Below are 19,283 nucleotides of genomic sequence, written 5' to 3'. Positions count from 1 at the left end.
GCACGACACGGAAAAGGAAGCCAAAGGAGCGACACACTCGCCCGAGGGGGATGCCAGATTCGCGTGGAGCGAGGGAAACTTGATCAATTCCTCCCGATGCCGGTGTATATATAGCTCGGGTTTTTTTTTTTTTTTTTTTTTTTTTTTTTTCTCTTTCCATCGAAAACTTTCGCGACTACGACAAAATTAAAAATGTGTGTACAAGGGCACCTCTCGCGAGGGGGGGGGGAGAAAACTTCAAAGGGTAGAATATTTAGGATCAACAGTTTTTTTGTAACTCCATAAGACATTAGCTCGAGCTTTTTCATTATAATTATTTGTCAAGGAAGTTTAAAGTATACATGTTAAGGAGTTGTTGTTTATTTAATTGATTTTATCTTTATTTATATGCATAACAGTATATATATATTTGTATTAAATCAAGTGAAGATCGACTCGTTATACGTATATTTTCCTTGCAACAATTCGTTTGAATAAACCTTCACCAGGTTAACGCCAACGCCATTTGTATAAAGACCTTTTTCTCTTCTTTATCCCCGACACGTGCAAACACATGTTTCACACCACAGGCTCGAAATTAATTTTGCATGTATATCCTGTACGTGAGAGGAAAAAAAAAAGAAAAAAAAGTGTATCCCTTTGGCATTCGAATAAATGTCTTATATGATTTTAATTGATGATTAATTTGCGAGTAGTGTCCCTCTCCCTCCCCCCCCCTGTTTCTTTATCGAGGTAATAATATATTATATACGTTTGGCGCGCCATGGCAAATTGCCCGTGTTTTTTCAACGCATAACTCGAAGAGACGCTATGCGCACTTGATTACCTCGTTCGACGGCAATTTCCCTCTCGCACTTTTTTTTCTCTTTTTTCTATTTTTACAAAACACAATGTATACATACATCTCCTCGGTCGAGTAATTATACCCCGATGTACGGGTACAAATATATATAATTATATTGTAATCACCGCGTACTGTGTGTCTCTCCCGCCGTGCCGTAGGGGGGGGGAGGTGCACCGGGAAAATTCGATATTCTATTTTCACCAACAAAAACCACCCGTTTATCATATACGTATGAAATTCAGGGCGCTCGCAACACATACGGTAAAATAATCACGCGAGCTTTGGTGCTGGGGCATCTTCGGAACGAACGCTGTGTTAATTAATCGTAACAATCAGTCTTTCTATCGATACAGCTATTTCTTTTTTTTTTTTTTTTTTTTCATCCTCGTCCTTACTCTCTCGCGTGCGCCCAAGATGTATACTTGGTATATATATATATATGTATTTCATTAAGTATGCGCCAAGTGCTTCAGCCTTGAATAAATTTTCACCTTTGGAATAAGGCGCTTTTTAAAATAACACGCCTTACGTATACCCTGGAATAACATACATATATAGTAACGTAAAATTGTACGGTTATACCTTTACTCGGGATGAGTTAGCGCGATTGACACGTTCCAACCCATCACGGCAAAAATGAGCCACATATAATATAGAAAAGCTCGATTGGTCATTTCCGTTTTATTTTCCGATACATTTGTGCCGCCGCGAGTTCCCCGTATATACAAACTCTCTATACCGTTCTCTCTTTGTCGTTCCTCCTCCGCGAGGGAGCTTTCGACCGACCGGTGTGTTCAGTCTTCCACGCGCTCTCGCACCGCGCAGTCGTGTGCATCGCCTTCCCGCGGAGGATATATACCAACCGGCTTCTTCCCTCGCGTCTCTTCTCACTCGTTTCGTAAAATCGACCTTTTTTTTTTTTTGTTTTTTTTTTTTCGGCCAACTTTTATACACCGCTGGCCGTTACTCGCGTATATTTGTATACACGTTCTGGAGTTTTCGGGGCCTGGGTCGATCGCTCGCCACTTCCAAACTCAAAAGGATGACGTGCTCGGCGCTCAGGTGAGTCATTTTGTTATTTTTAATTCCAATTCCCGCAGCCGTAGGTTTTGGCTCGATTGCCTGCACCCTCGGAACACGCCAACCCCCACGCCGCGGCGTTCGAATCCCTGACATTTCAAGGGTATATATACACAGTTGGGATGAGCCTTCCACCAAACCGACGTGAAAAGAAAAAGTATCTAAGAGGGCTGTTGGTCTATAATAAGGCCCGGTTTTTTTTTAGTACTTTATAGATAGAAAAGAAACAAGAAGGAAAAAAGGTGACTCGAGCGCGTGCAATGTAAATAAATTACCCGCTCATCCCCGGTGCGCCGAGTGTATCATTATACGCGTATACATACGGCCCTCCGCCGCACATTAATTACAACGCTTAACTCTAATTGCTTAATGGCACACACACACAGATATCGGAGCCCGATGAAAAAATTAATTTTATTGATCGCACCCTGCGTGTATAAATCGAACAATTCGAGCGAGGAGGCAAAGGGGGGGGGGAGAAATGTAATATTAATCGCGAGTGACAATGTTACAGGTACTCACACACGGCTCGTTACATGTTAGGGTGTATATATATATGAAAAACCCCGCGAGCTCGGCTACTTATGTTATACCCACGTACACACGGCTGTCGCGAACGTAATAATAATACGTATTACGCGTTCTCGCGGTGATTCGAGTAAACGGTTAAATTGCCGGTATTATTATATGTTATTGAAACGCCCCGCGGGAGAAACGAGACGTCCGAATAAAAAAAAAGGAGATTCCTTTGCGCTCCTCGAACGAGGCATCGTCTGACAAGTAATTTCGTGCGGCAAAACGGGGGTAAGGGGGGAAAAAAAAAAGTGCACGTTCTTAACTGAAAACGTCCCTCGTTGCTTCGATTATTAAGTAATTACATTAGCAATATACGCACGGCCGAGGGGGTTGATTTTCCTAGTTAATAAACATTGGCCGGGCTGCAGCTAACGAATGGGGAAAAAAACGACAAGGGTTATATACGTTGCCAGGAGGAGAATGGGAGTTAAAGGCGTCGATAAACGAGCCGTCACTGCGTGCGCTCCTCTTTGGTCTTGGCGATATAAAACGGTGTATACATGTATACTTGTATGTGTGCACGGGTGGAGAGGAAACAAAAGCAAAAGAGAGAAGCTAGATTGGTCGTGGGTACGAATTAATTGAAAACCACTGCGTATACGCGCGCAGGTTCCTCTCCCTCTCGCGTCTAATCTATAAGCTTCTTTTTTTTTTTTTTTTTTTTTCATACGTACATTACTATATATTTATTGCTCTTGTATACGAGCACGAGACGAGAGCGCGAAATAGCGAAACGTTGAAATGTATATTATATACGAGTGCAACGAGTGGGGTTTTAGGTAGATAAGGATGAGTCCCCGATTAACAAGCTGATGGTGGTGGTACATATAGCTCGCTTTGCCACCTTTTTTTTCAAGGACGCAGGATATGCTTTCTAACTTTTCACTTTACAGTAGCCCACGATGCTTTTTGGGAAGAAGAAGCAAATTTAATTGGAGCTTAACAAGATACAAATTTGCACACTGCACGCACGCCTCTCCCATTTTCTCTCAACCCCACCCCAAATGTACACACACAGCAGCTCTCTCGATCCGCCCTGTTTGCCGGCTGTACCGGCTTAAGTCCTTTTTCTTTTTTTTTTTTTTTTTTTTTTTTACTCCTCTGCCCCCCTCTACCACCTCCTCGTTTCCAAGACGCGCGCCAACTGGTGTGTGTCTCTAAACTGCGCCCGAGCACGCCAAAACTAAACTTTGTTTTGCACCCCAAACTGCTCAGGGGGAGGAGGGTATATATATATATATATATATAGACTCGATTACTGAATACAGGACTCGCTTCTCTCTGATAACGTATAAGTACACTTGTTGTATTGTTTACGGAAGGGGCGCTCGCGTACATTGTATCGTCGCTAAACAAACTGAAATTTCGCCGTGTACGTAATATTCAGGGGTGTACAGGGCTTTGAGGGGAGGGCCGGTTAATTTGGAGTTTTGGTGGGCATTTTGCGCGTAATATCCAGGCTTCTCGTGAAAATGACAATCCAGCGACAAGTATAGGTTTTTTTTTTTTTTTTTTTTTTATATTATAGCGCTTTACGTCCGGCACCTATAAAGTGCACTACTATATATGGGCACTTAGCACTTGGGAAAGGGATGGGAGGCCCCCCATTACAGGAGGGGGGTAGGGGGAATTAGGCAATGATGCTGCGAGAAGGTCGCCTAAAAACCCTCCTCGAGGAGCATTGCGTGGTGAAAAAGCACATGTGATAATACACAGAGGTAACAAGTATAGGTATGTATACAGCCGTATACAAGGAATTAACGGTGACGGCGACGATATTCCCACAGACGAGGCGCTTGTGTACCCATTTCCGAGTATTTCTCCGACGAAGGAGGAACACGCCAATGAATCGTAACGAAAAAAATTCCGCGCTTTCATACACATGAGCGCGACACACGTACAAAAGGTATACCAAAGACCCATTCGGGGGGGGGGGCATATACGCGCAGAGTCGCACCCTCGTCCCTCTTCTTCCTTCTCGATCTTTCTCCCCGTTATCTCTCGTCGCGCCTCCTCCTTTCATATAATATACTATACGCACGGCCAGCGTGTGTGCGCAGCTCGTCCTTACATACCTAGGATATAATTATTATATATAAATGTCCATCCTCTCTCGCTCGTTTGGCTCCCGACCAAATGTGTCGCAAATATACGTGTACCTATATACGTATACCCCCTTTACCGATCCATCGGGTCACGGTGCAGTATAAATATATGGGTATTCCCTCGTAAACGGGATTATTTTCTTTTGTTGGAATAGATGGGCAGGGGGGGAAGGGGAGAAATTTTATTGTCTTTCATGTATAGGGTGATCGGACGAGGTGGATCGACGATTTTCTTTTTCCAACGATAAAACGCTCGGTGTGTGTACCGTATAGGGTGGAAATTCCTGAAATTCCTGGAAAAAAGAGTATAGACGCCAAACGAAGAGCCTTTCGCGCGCATGATTTCCCATGCAGGTACTTTTATCGCGTACACTAACTCCCCCCCACCCCCCTTCGTTTTCCGTTCTCTGACATAACGCGCGTAATACCTTCCCTTCCCCCCAATAACCCACCGCATAGTACGTAAGTAGTCATACCTACTTGTATGTAATGTGTATATATGTACGTGTATGTTCACATAGCGCACGGGGCACCGTTATGCAATGCTCACGACATCAAGACGACGGGGAATCGCGCGCGGCGCGATCATCATCTCTCTCCCACATCCTCTGAGTGTGTGTATATGTATACCTATGTTATACAGAAATACATCTGCGTTAGAGATTAGCCATGTATATATACATACAGCTCGCGACGCTCATTCAGAGAGATTCTTCTTTCCTTTCCACGTATACGTTATTATTATATGTGTTTTGTATGTTTGTTTTTATATTTATGTCGTGTGATGGGTACTTTTTTTTTTTTTTTTTTTTTTTTTTCACCAAGTGCGTAATATCATCATCATAATGATGGGGCGCTGCTCGTGAGAAGATTTTAATCGTCTCGATTTCGCGCTTTGCTCTGTATCCCCCGCGCACTCGCTCGTGTGGGCGTATATCGTTGCTCCTGCATAACGCAATGCGTTTCGAGGTGGACGGTCTCGAGTTTTGCCACTTCCTCCTCCTCTTTGTGTTTTTTTTTTTTTTTTTATGCGCGCGCGTGTGGAATAACCAAAAGGGTTTCAAGCGCTCTAATATTTTATCTCTCATCCTTTTGCATGTAGATCGGAGCCTGTGCAAGGTAATTTTTTTCAATAAATGACCAATGGTGTGGTTGGCGTGGAAAATTAATTTTACTTAAGTTTCGTCGATTTCAAACATTAAAATGAAGTATAGATATGTATTGCGGACATAAACTCGATTTTTCTTACAATAATAATTACCACTGTAAGTAGTTTATTATTTAGTTTCCAATTTATGCGTTGTGTACACATTTCACACCCTTAATTGAATCATAACATTTTTCATTATTGTTCGAATGATCCTGTCCTGGATGACCTGGATCATAGACTTGGGCACAATTATTTCATAGATTTTCAAAACACCTTACAACAAAATTGTTTTCCCGTACAAAGGACATTTCTGTTTTTTTTTTGGCTGAACAACAGTAAGTATCAGTAAAAAAATAGAATTTTCTTAGCATAAATAATGCATGAAATTTGTATAATCATACCTTATACATCTGAAAATGTCTGACTGTCCAAGCACCAGTGAGTACAATCTTGTATGCAGGATTTTTTTTTATAAAACTTAACATATCTTTTGTCACACGATAACTTAAAACGTACTAATTAAAAAAATTCAATATGTTGATTCTTCTCGAAAAACTCATACTTTCACAGTACGATGAGCGCGCTCCTTCGCTGTTTCCCATCACTTATCAAGCGGCAAAACGAAAGTGTGCTTGTTACCCAAGAAACCCTCCAGCGCGGACTCGTCGCGTTAAATTTCCATTTTATCGTGCTGAAGAGATACACAGGAAAATGAAAGAATACACAAACCATCGGATAAGTGTGCCGGGACAATCGTGGGAATAAGCGAACGACAACGGTTTATACGTAACACGGAAGACGAGCGGAATAAAAATAATCCCCAACAATCCTATATGAGAGAATGAGCCTTTTCTCAAGCGCGTATTTCTCTCTCCCCCCCCCCTGTTTTTTTGTGCAACCCGTCGTTAACGATAAAACCAACAGTTTGTCAACAATAACATCCCTCGATGAAAAGTCAAAAGTCTTTACGAAAATCAAAAGTTTTTGACGACTTTGAAATGTTTCTAAAACTGAAAGGATAACGTGCTCGAGTGAGTGATTTTCTTTTTTTCTTTTTTTTTTTTTTTTTTTCGTTTACTTGCCGGTCGCAGGTTTCGCTCGATTGTCATCCTCGAAACTTGTATAATCTACGTAATTGAGATCGAGTCCCTGTCACACCTGTTAACTTATAGTTGGGATTGCCTTCACTGAATTAGTTTAAAAAGTAGAAGACCAAGTAACTCGAAACTCTGAATTATCTGTGTATTTTTTTTTATGAGTCCTTTATAGGGTTTGAAAAAAGTTTAGCGGCCCCTTCAAGTCTATGTGTGACTTTGAACGAATTGAAAAAATTTTTCGAGACTTTCAGAGTTTTCTTGAGACTTTAAGTATAGATTTTATAATCATCAAAAGTTTTAGATGACTTTGCAATGCTTCGATAGACTTTTTATAGTCTTTCTTAAACTTTTCATGACTATAAAGTCTACTCAAGTCTTAAGGCTCTAAAAATCTAGAGACAATTTTTGATAACTTACTATTTTCAAACTATTAACGGGTGAGTGATTTTCTTTTTTTTTTTCATACAGTTAAAGTTGCATCGATCACCTGTCGCAGGTTTGGCTCGATTGTCATCCTCGAACCTTGTCATATTCGCGCAACGGAGTTCAGATCCCAGACACTTAGTAGCGTACAGTTCGAGAAGCCTCCACCAAATTGACGTTAAAAAAGGGTAGTCGAACAAATTTAACTTTGTCTTGACTGGCCATGTATTTATTTTTTCAACCTACTTTATAAAGTTTGAAAAAAGTTTAAAGACCCTCCGAGCCTATAATATTTGCCACTCAAAAGTCTTTTCGGGACTGTTGCAACCAAAAAGGTGGTCAGTGCCTCAACTAAGATAACCGCGCGAGCTAGCATCGATTAAAAAAACGAAAGGAAAAAAGGAGAAAAGCGAAGGGAGTACGATAAAAAACGAAACCCACACAACAGCTTGACAGACCGCGAGGAAGGCCAAGACGAAAGAGAGGGAGTTTTCTCGAGTGCAGGTGAGGCTTGAAAAGCCGCGTCTGTTCTAACGTACAGCCGATGAATGGGCCGCGTTGTTCTTGGACATATACATATTATAACGACGAGTTCGCGTGCACGGGAGAGAGAGAGAGAGAGAGACGCCGCGTTCGATAAACAACCGGGACTGACGCGCGCCGCGAGCGATTGTTCCCTCCTTGACGTTTTGTCTTATCGCTCGGTGTTTCTGCGAAACGCTTTGTTTCGCGGCGGGGGTCGTCGTCGATCGGCTCGCGGGCTGGGGCGACAAAGCCGTCCGAGAAGGAATTTTATCTACGGAGAACCGTGAAAGGACAGCCCAACGGCTTATACAAATCTAAAAAACAAAATTTCGACTCGCGGCGATCGAAAGTAGCCAGTGGGAAGTTTTGTTTTTCTCGGCACAAGGAGTAACAGTAAGTATTCCTGGACTTGGAAAAAAATGGTTTGCTACCAAGTATTAAAAAAACGAGTAGTTTGAGCCATGTGCCCGAAACTTGAAAAGTAATAGATAAGTTAGTCACGCGTTACCGATTTATTTTTTCGTACAACTGGAGTAACCGAACGGGTGTGTTACATTTTATTTGGTATGAACAATTTGCTTTGGGTTATTGCAATGGCGTCTACAATGACGTGAAGCAAACAAATGTTAAAATATTCACGTACGAAAATGGTAATATGAATACTCGTACCTTTTTTTTCGAGAGAGACACGCATGTATGGTACGATTTATCGGCTGCGCTTCAATCCGGTTTATTCGACTTTGTAATTAATGAACGTACTCAATAACATATGCCATTTCGCGCCGCTCAAATTTTCATTGCACCGAAAATCAAAGCCTCCCCGTACATGTGTTTGGCCAAATTTCTCAAAACCGAAAAAAAAAAAAAATAAAATAAAAAGGTCCCAAGTATCCTCCGACCGTCAATTAAGCATTGCCGGAACTCCAAAGATTCCTCGCGCGCAAGACTGCGGGCCGCCTCCTTTTATTTCCAAGCGTTTGCTCGTCATTTTTTAGACCGAGATCCCAAAACACGAGCGACATTCTTTCAACAATGTAACCTTCCGAAAAATGACGCCACTTAGACCCCCAGTGCGCGAGAGCTTTCCTCGTCGTCCCCGCATTCTTACCATCGATGAAATAACACGGCCCTCCACTGCACGAATTCTTCCTTTTCTTGCAACCAGCAGCAGCTCTCCCTTTCGCTTCATACATTATTTTATACTCCGTACGTGTGTGTGTACGCAATATATAAAACGCATAAATACATACATCCACTCTCAGAGTCCACATGATGCATATATACATGACACTCGGCAGTGCCCCCCCCCATTAATCAGCTGTTGTCAAGTCTCGCGGGCTATGTATATATATGTAACCCTACTCGTACCTGTATACGTGTATATTTTTTGTATTTTCTCGCAAAGTTTCGAGGGGACCACAACGCCGAGTACATAATATATATCAAAGGAATTGGAAAATTAAATGATTATCGCAACGGAGAGGGAGCTTCGATCGCCGTAATCTTCGAGGGGGGGAATCCCACAGCAGACGAAACAACAACGACGGTTGTTTTCTGCAGATTTAGCAAACAAGCCGTGCAACTATGTATAAATATATATATACGTATAGGTCGGCGATTACGATTTTTTTTTTTCGAAACACGAAGCCAAGAGCAGGCTATGTGTATATAGAGGAGGGGTGGCCATTAAGTGTCGTCGTTGTGTCGTGCAGCGAGCCTCCCGGGCTCCGTTGGTAATTGCATCAAGAGCGAAAAGAAAAGCACGGCAGAGAGCAACAGGACGAGGATGGATTGTTATTACGTTGTGGGGGCCGAGGGGGGAGGAGTTCGTTAACGTGTAAAGTGGCCGCGACGCGTAATTCTCCCCCCCCCCTTTTTTTTTTGCATGCGCTCTCTCTCACTGTTTCTGCAGTTGTTCTTGAGGACTTTATGGCTTAATTCCACACCCTAACTTTATTAGGGGGGCTGGAGCGTATACAGTGGGGGGGGGGGCTCTTTATTTATCGCGGCGGCGCGCTTTAATCCGCTTTTCGTCGTTTGCGCGACTTTATACGGTTTGACCCCCCCTTTTTTTCCCCCTCCACGCGGAGCTGCGGAGCCCTTTTGATTCTTTCAACGTTATTGAGGGGATAGAAAAAAAAGCTCGCAAGTCCTAAAAGCACTTGGGCTCTATGGGTTAATATATACGCACTCAAAGTCGCGGCGCGAATGGTACATCAAGCTGTTGGGTTTTTTGCGGGCATATTTGTCCGGACGAAGTGTAGAAGTACTTATACGTATTGTGCAGGTATCGACGCTCCTTTTTTTTTTTTTTATCTCTTTCTCTTGGTTCTTTCGCACAAGAGGCGTATATATTACCTCTCCTTCGGGAGCTCTTACTTTCCTCCTTCCTGCGCTCGCGCTTTTAACTTCTTCATTGTTACCTCGCCGCAAGAGTCGTCTTTTTTTTTTTTTTTCTGTTATGCGCTTTTACGTAAACGCTCGTCTTTGCGGAGCTATTCAAGTGCTTATTCTTGGTGTACGACCGCGTGAGAGTTGGAAGGTTTTTAATTTCAATGTCATGAATGGTATTCTTTTATGCGTGACACTCACTCTCTAAATTGAAACCAGTAAAATTTCACTGGTTAACAGTGTATTTTTCACTATTTGAGCGAGATAGGGTCAGATCACATACAAATAGTGAACAATCGTTTTGAAAAATAGTGAAATAATTTTCACTCTTGGAAATGTAGACCGCTAAGATAGTGAACATTTTCACTGGTTTGAATTTAGAGAGGGCAGATTTTTTATACCCTTTTGTCAAAGTACACGTTTTCAAAAAGCGCGTGATTGAAATTTGCTCTATTTTCATGAAATGTATTGTCAGTTGTGGTGATGCAAAATCTATGGGGTGCCAAGTATTTGCACCATTTTCACCGAACGAATGCAGAATAAAACTAGTTTAGTTCAATAGAAACGGTCTGTGATTTAGCATCGATTCGACGTGTGTTCTAGAAACGTTGATCAACACTACACTGTGAAAATCGAGGTGAAAATATATTTGAAAAACAAACGTATTAAAATTAAAAGCTTACATAAACGATTGAACTCCTCGGGAGCTGGTTTAACCATGTACGAAATATATCCTTTAAAAGAAAAATATCGAATTTAAAATCCTCCACCGCAGCGTAAAAAAGGTGGAAAAAAAAAAAAAAACAAGAGCATCGGTATATACACAAGCGCATAATGAAAGCCTCACAACTTAAGATCGATGAGCTTTCAGGAGTTATAAATCCGGTTGTCGACGACAACTCCGGAGCTTCTACTGTTTCACGCGAAAACACCACCACGCAAATAAGAAAAAAAAAAAAAAAAAAAAAAGAAAAAAATCATCATCCACCAGTATCAGTAGCAGCAACAGGAGCTACTTCCCCATTCCCGTTCCGCATCTTTCCCAGCTGTTCTCACGTACATATAGGCACGGTATATATATGTATATGTATATTATATACGGACAAGGGCCGGGAGAGACCGACCGCAAGAAACAGCAGTAGCCGCACGATCCTCCGGGCCGATTCAGTTACCTAGCGTAGCGTGGCAACCTTTTTTTTTTTTTTTTTTCCTTTTTTTTCCCCCCCTTGCCTATACACACCAAACCTCGTGCTCGCGCGCGCGTGCATCGGTATATATAGTGGAGTGTAGGAAGCAACCGGTTCGCCGGATAACTAGCCATAGCTCGCGCTCTTCTCCTCGTGTGTATAGCGCCGACACCTCGTTGAGAGGGACTAAAAAACAACGCGTCGTCAACTCGCGCCCGTTCGCCCATGTGTCCCTTTTCCTTTTTCTTCCGTTTGTTACTTTTGCGATGCGGTAACCGCGCCATTATGTATTAAGTAAGGGCCATGAGAACGCGGAACGCCGCGCTTCACGCTGAATGAACTGTGAAATTAATACCCCCCCCCCCCCTCCCTACGAGTTGTACCAAGTGTATATACATATAGATGTACATTTTTCCCTTCTTCTCCGCGAATAATTACTGCCGATTTTCTTGTTGCACTTTGTTTTTATGTATACCTACGTATCTAGATCGTGGTAGGCAGTATCGGTATCGATCGGTCAATCATTACGTATGATTGTTTTGCGAGAACAAATCGGATATCGGTAACTCCGTATACCGATCTTCAAGTCGCTTCTTAATTCCTCTGTTCTGATGAGAAAAAACAAAAAAACAAAAAAAAATACAATCGTGCACCCTTCCGTGGTAGAAAAGGTATAGATGCACACACACGTCGAATCCGGCCGATCGTTCACCTCGAAAGACGCCACTTGCATTAACTGTAAAAGCTTTCCCGGTATACCCATGCCTACCTATACCTACCGATCTATCCGCAGTACCTATAGGTATTGTAAAAGGGGGACATCGTTCGCGTGGAGATATATATACCCATATATGCACCCGATACGGCGCAGCCGTGCCTTTTTCAAAAAGGAAACACTGCACATTTAGGTCCACACACTCCGGAATGTCACTTGATCGATCGTCCCGGCCTCTTCTTCTTTTTTTTTTTTTCCTCGTACTCTTTGCTTCCTGCTCGACTTCTTCAACGGAATCGCACACGTGAGCCAATTCTCCTCTAGAACAGCACATACCCTTCGGGATGTCGTTCTCTCTCTCTCTTTTTCTCTCTATACCTCGACACGCTTCTGCGTGGATATACGCTTTGATACGTGGTACATAACCGGGAATTAAAAGAGCTCGAGCATCGGCCTCCACTTTTGATGTCGTGCCGGTTTTGTTTCCCTTTTATTCTACGCCTATTCGTGTATGCCGATTTTTCGCTAAATTCGTTCTTTACCTTCTATAAAGTGGAGACCGTTGAGATTACGTAAAAATACCGATCTTTCTGTTTGGGGGAGCAAAAAAAAAAGAATATCTGTACATGGACAGTCTAAAACAACACACATGCAACCCGATCGGTATATGTTATAGGACACCACATTCACTACCCTCCGTTTAAAAACCGATTTTATGTTGTATGGTATCGATCAAACACCTGCACGGGGTACACATTTTTCTTTCCCCTAAGCACTATAACTCACCGCGTGACACGCGCACACGCAGCGCGCAAATGAATAATTCTTTTCCTCCTTTTCCTCTATTCCGCGCGATAATTTTTGTTATCCCCCTTCGTGTGGGTACACACGCACCTATATTTGGCGATGCTGCAGGGGAAAAAAAAAAAAAAAAAAGGATGTGTGTGTATAAAACAATGCGTCGTCGTCGGCAATATTATACACGACGCCCGTTCTCCGAGTGATTGACCGGGTGGCTCTTTCGTGCGGCTGTGTTGTTGCCGATCCCCCCCTTCTCTACTCCAGGAAGGACGAGATAAAAGGCGAGCCGCGACTCTGTGCGGACTAACTTTGTTTTTTTTCTTCCTTCTCTCTTAAACGTTCCGTGACTCGATTATTTTTTTTTTTTTTTTTTTTTTATTTTTTTTTTTTCTCTTATTCGAAACGATGAAAATACGCGCTAAATCCGATATAGAGTTTTGTATCGCGCGCGAGAACAATATATATATATATATACATAGGGTGAGACACCAAAGTTTATGCAGGTTTCGTTTAAAGCGCGCAATTTATGGGCCGAGCATCTTTGCCGAAAAGCTTTTGCTTCCGAGAAACGAGTGAATAGTACTCGTTTAGTTTTTCTTTTTTTTTTTTTTTTTTTTTTCCAAACAGTAGCTTATAACAGAGATTTGTTTCGTTTTCCAATCGTCGGTTGGCGTAGTAAAGGCGGCAAAGAGATTGAAAAGTCTTACAGTCATGTTCGATACCATAGACGTTATAATCCCTCGAATTCTTAATAAGATGTAGTTTTAATACTACCATTTTTTTTTCTTCTTTTTTTGTAGATAAATGCGGCTCGTATATTGCGATTCTTATCATCATTTTAGATAATCTGCAAAAATGTCTTTTGAAATAACTTTGTATTCCACGAGGAGATGGTCTTTGCTTTCATTGCACACCTCACCGCGATGAGCAATTATTTTGTCGTTGCAATACCACTTTGTACACCTATCATGCGTTTCAACAATCGTTAGCTCTTAAAGTTCTTTCGATGGAAAAAAGAAAAAGACCCCTACCGCGCGTACGAAATATATACATATATGCACACGCGTCACGTGTACATATTATTAACGTTGAGAGTCGTATACATATATAATGGAGAAAAATAGTGACAAACTCGCGGTCAAGAGTGCAAAACTCCTCTCGAGTGAGGATGACTCTCCTCCCTCCGAGTCGGTAGTTAATGCGACGCGGCGAGAGCAAGTAGTTTCACTTACCACACACAACATATATATATATGAGTATAGGATCCCACTCGCCGCGCCTGCATCACGTACAAAATAAGCACTTGGAGTCGTATAGATAGCCCGCACAGACACTCGAGTGGGGCATCTGCATAGTATAGAAACGGCAGTAAAGATACACATCTGCCCTCCTCCTCCTCCGCGGCTGACTCGGTCGTACCTACACGCGCAAGAAGAGGTGAACAAACTCGCGATCCTCCTCCTTACTCCTCCCGTATATATATATACCGTGTGCAATATACTGCGAGACGCAGGAGGAGTATAGAACCCACGAGGTGCGAGTCGTATATTTATATATTTGCAACATGTAAGTACGGGTGTATACGTGATGCGCGTCTCGCAAATTCCGGGGCACAACAGCCTTGTCCCATAAAAGTCATCCGGTGCAGGGAAAGAGGGCTGCGTCGAAAAAACTATATAATAACATCAACGCCCGCGAAAAAGTCGCGTCGATCGATTCTCCCTTCGACGGAGTGGCTCGATATATATATATATATATTTTTTTTTATATTACTTGCGAGAGATCGGTACTCTTCGATAAATGAGGAGCGGTTTTTCGTTATAAATCGCGTACGCTCGCGACTCTCGTGTATATTTTTACCAGGATCCTCGTGTGTACACCTTAAAATATTGTCAAGCGATGTTGACGGCTTTTTGTTAATTTTGTGATTTTTTTTTTTTTTTTCAAGATGATTTGAAGAATGTACATATTTTGCGAAGTAATGCTATACGTTTTGTTTATCCCTGTTGTTTTAATAAAAAAAAACAATTGGATAAAATTTTAATGCAAAGTTAATCGAAATAGCATTTACATTAAAAGTTATGCTGAAAAAAAAGAAGAAAAATAATCACGCAGTTTAATTTTGCTGGTTGAGCGTTCAATCCGCGCGGTTTGCCCCCGAGTTACATTTTACGCAAATGTCTCGTTAAAAATATGAAAACTTTGCGTACATCGGTCCAATTATGTCCAACACTAATTTTGTCGTTTCATCAATGTAATTAAAATTACGCGAAAAAAATACTGTTCCCTTTTATATTTTCAACTATGTACTGTATGTTGTGAAACACAAAAACATAGCCAAGTGATTGTAAAAAAAGGGCAAAAAAATGACACAATTAAAAAAAGAAAAAAAAAGAAAAAAAAAAGGCGCCTCTCGCTCGTATCATACAATTAAATGATACCATACAATTATATGAGTGAGAATTAAACCGGCCTTGCGATAAAGCCCAATAATTAGACACAAGCGCGCGCGTACCTTTTGTATAACCAGTAGACACAACGTTGAATCGATAAACAAGCGAGTCCCGTGTTTCAGACTGTGGCTGGCGCTGTCGTGTTCCGTAGCGTTGTCCGCGTCGCTGCCCGACGAGTACGAGACGGTGCGCACGAGTAACGCGGCTATCCTAAACCGTCTGGGCCTGGTGGCCCTGGGCCCAACCGCCGACGGCCACCACCGCAAGCGCCTGGCCGAGTCCTTACAACCCCACGGCTATGGCAGGCGCCACGGCGGCTCGGCCCACGACAGCCACGTGTACGTGGTGAAGCTGCCCCCGAGCCCGGCCTACTACAGCCACTCCAGGCCGCACGGCCTCGACAAAAACCTCACCCTGGCCAAGCCGGGCTTCAAGGGCAACGGCAAACCCGCCAAGATCTTCCACTGGAACCTGCCCCTCGTCAAGAAGATCAACGACAAGAAGAAGCACGCGGCCCTCGCCAGGATGGAGCTGGCGAGGAGGCGGCTCGAGGCGGACAACCACCGGCTCAAGGTCGCCGACAAGATGAGCTACTTCAAGAAGCTGGCGCAGCTCGTGCCTGCCAAGCCCACCAGGAACAACGACAAGTGGCTCAGCGACCTAGAGAAGGTCGAGCCGAGGTATATATGATATATTTGCCGGATTATCGTGTGCCCAATGGATTGGCTTTTTTTCTTTTTTTTTTTTTTGTTCAATTTTGAGCATCAAGTATATACACGATGGTGATTCCAGTTCGAATTTCAGTGTTTTCACTCTAGTGGTTCGTGAAGAAAAAACACAGGTTTTTTTACGGTAACTTTTTTCATGAGACGAATTTGTGGATTACAATGAAATGCAGTTTTTTTATTTTACATTTTTTTCTTCATAATGCTAAATAGGTACAAAAGCAGCAAAAAAATCGGTTTTTGCCCACGGAAGAAAGAAATTAAAATTTCACAAAAATTACGAAACTTATTAAAAAAAAATTTTTTTTTTTTGTTCAGTAGTTGTTTTTGGAAAAAAAAAACCGGTTCAAAAAGGCAAAAAATTTGTTTTATAGCGTTTTACTTTTTCTACATTTGCATTTTTGGCCAAAATTTTGAGTACAAAAATTGTAGATTTTATAACAAATACACTTTTTTTTTGGTACCGATCACTTTCGTCAATATTGTCCTAAACTCTTTAAAAACAAAAAAAATTAATTTTTCACGTATGATTTGCGGATAAAATAATAGTTTAAAATACAAAACTTTGATACACTTTATTGCCTTTGCCATTTTTACGTCCATATAATATCTTCGCGACTTGTCTTGAAATACCCGAAAAATCACTTAATTTTCTTATTTGAGATTAACCAACAAACCACCAATGTTAAATATATTATATCAGAATATAAATTATTAAATCTATACAAAAATAGTCTCGGCTCCAATGAATATCACACTTCCGGCGCGAGACGTTTGCTGGTAATTTTAAGACGTAAAATTTACTTTCAGGATCGAGAGCACCGGCAACGCCACGCAGCTGAAGATCCTGTCCCTGTCCAACGAAAAGTCATACCGGTTGGCCAACGATCTCAAAGCCGAGAAGGAGACGTCGCGGGGCCACCACCACCAGCACCAAAACTTCAACAACTGGCACGACACCTCGACCAACAACGACGTCCAATTGCCACAGCAGAGCTCCCGCAACGCCCTCACGGCGGAATTTAACGGGGCGCAGCAACAACACCCCAAGAAGCACAGGAAGAAATCGGCGGGCGTGTCGTACTATTACGCCCCGGCCCTGACCGGCAAGTCGGCCTCGACCAGCATCAGCAAACACTTCCCCGGCAACGGCAAGCCCAAGGCCTTTTACGTTATGGAGAAGAGTCGGAAGCCCGTTTATTACCATCCCCTGCTACCGTAAGAACTTTGTGTGCGCGTATACGCATCCAGCGTCTCGTATACTTGCTGGCTTCTTCTTTTCCTTTTTTCCACTGCAGCTATCATTACTATTATTAGTCCCTGTGCCGAGTTTACATTTTTTTTAAACCGCTCGGTACATGGATGGCGAAATTGTCACGGGAAAATTCGAGGATCGGTGCTATATTTCTCGAACAAAAGTGTATAATCGTTAAATTTCTTCCCTCGTTTACGAAAACCTAAAATGGTAATTTTTGTTCGTGTCGAAGCGCCGAGTTGTTTTTGTATTACTATTATATTGTGTACTTGAGATGGGATTCGATTGGGATCATGCAGGGTAGCATACGATTATATATTACATCTCATCACGCATAGATATAAGATTTTCTTTTTAGTTTTTCATTGAATGTACTTAGCATTAATCTCATCATTTTTCAAACAACAATTGTTTCCGAAATAAATACTGTTTTTTTTTTACAAGCCAATCGAACTTTTGTAACGATATACAATTATCTCACGCATCAATTTTCTCCGTCAAATGCGATATTTCTTGAAAAGACTGAAAAACACCGCTATGCATAAATATATATATTTTACTAACTGTAACGATCGATCATTAATAATTGTCATATACGTATTTACCTTCGAAAGATTTTACTGTCTAATTATGTATAACGATACCGATTAACACAACTAATATGTGTACGTATGGATAATCAGATGTACGTAGGTGCGAAAGAATGCGAGACTCCGAAGAATGCGACGGTATGCCTGACTTTGGAAAAAAATCCTTCGGACAAGAAAAACCCTTTTTTTTTTTTTTATATACCTTTATACGTGTACTACTGCGAGTTTCCTATATATATAATAAATAAAATAGAAAAAAAAGTATGTATACGTTGAAAGCTATCTTGTGAAGAAAGAAAAAAAAAAAAAAAAAATCATGCGTCCCTTTCGTGAATCACCGATAACTCGATAACGAGCCCCTTTACCTTTTTTTACCCGTTTGAGTTGAGAACCCCTGCCACGAGAGATAAAATCTATATATAGCTGACGAGTCCTTATACGCGTATACATTCCACACCACGGCAGAAGAAGAAGAGGATGGAGAAAGGATGTATCTCGCACCTTGGAGGCACATCACGTGCATTTTTCGGTAATTACAGCTCCCCCCTTATTCTCCTCTCTCTGCTCATTACATGTATATTAACAATGTGGATCGGTACGAAAATCGGTGCACGAGTGGATTACTCTTCTTCCTGCACGATAAAACAAAAATATAGTGTATACGCACGAGGAGGTTTCTTTTTTTTTTTTTCTCAAACGATCCAAATGCAGATTTATTGTTTCTTTATTATAACTATTTCAACTATTGTTCTCGCACATTTTTTTCATACGTTTAAAATCGTCGTATTTACAGCGCAGCTCGCAGTTACAATGTTACAACAGATAAATATATATATATAAACATCGACGCACACCTAATGTATATTTATTCGGACACAGTATGGTATAATTAACGTTGAATGAAGAAAAAAAAAGTTACAGGAGGCTCGTAATGATTTTATTATTCGAGTGTCGAAAAAAAAAAAAAAAAAAAAGAAGCTTTTTTGTACAGATACAAGTATATATCATACTTTCAATGTTATCCTACTAAAGTTGAAAACTAAAAAAGAAGGTATATCGATAAAGCCAACATTGCAATGTTACCGGGACATGGAAAAAAAAGGAGGTGTACCAGCACATAATATAATCGATCCATATCCGCAAGACCATACGTCCAACTCTCGACAAATCAATAATCTCCATCAGACTCGCTCCGCACAACAGGAAAAAAAAAGCTGCAGGTATAATAATAATACACACGCAGAGATTAATGAAAAGGAAGTGCGATGGAAAAAGAAAAAAAAAACCGCAAGACAATCGCATTCGAGCCGCTTTTAATGTGGACAGCCGCATTCGTCCCGACCGTAATTTCCAAGGGGGAGAGACG

At 41.6% G+C, this 19,283-nt stretch overlaps 1 protein-coding gene across 1 annotated transcript; it reads left to right on the top strand.

Annotated features, from left to right (window-relative positions):
• The first annotated feature begins 1,853 nt into the window (after positions 1–1,853).
• Positions 1,854–17,876, top strand: LOC106642668 (uncharacterized). Its single transcript, XM_023390811.2, has 3 exons — positions 1,854–1,906; positions 15,470–16,027; positions 16,883–17,876. Exons 1-3 carry the CDS (start codon positions 1,887–1,889, stop codon positions 17,292–17,294), a joined length of 990 nt encoding a protein of 329 aa, XP_023246579.2. The 5' UTR covers positions 1,854–1,886; the 3' UTR covers positions 17,295–17,876.
• The last annotated feature ends 1,407 nt before the right edge of the window (positions 17,877–19,283 follow it).

This window comes from Copidosoma floridanum, unplaced genomic scaffold, assembly GCF_036245765.1.
Source record: "Copidosoma floridanum isolate Cflo_tuat_1 unplaced genomic scaffold, Cflo_Japanese_pri ptg000025l, whole genome shotgun sequence".
Classification (NCBI taxonomy): domain Eukaryota; kingdom Metazoa; phylum Arthropoda; class Insecta; order Hymenoptera; family Encyrtidae; genus Copidosoma; species Copidosoma floridanum.
The sequence above is the reverse complement of the archived record's forward strand: the minus strand, read 5'-3'. Positions and strand labels throughout refer to the sequence as shown.

Bases quoted from the DNA above. Each gene is read 5' to 3' on its own strand.
- LOC106642668 (XM_023390811.2), top strand. From the start codon at position 1,887: ATGACGTGCTCGGCGCTCAG. The intron at 1,907-15,469 runs GTGAGTCATTTT...CCCGTGTTTCAG, and splicing joins ATGACGTGCTCGGCGCTCAG to ACTGTGGCTGGCGCTGTCGT. The intron at 16,028-16,882 runs GTATATATGATA...ATTTACTTTCAG, and splicing joins CTAGAGAAGGTCGAGCCGAG to GATCGAGAGCACCGGCAACG.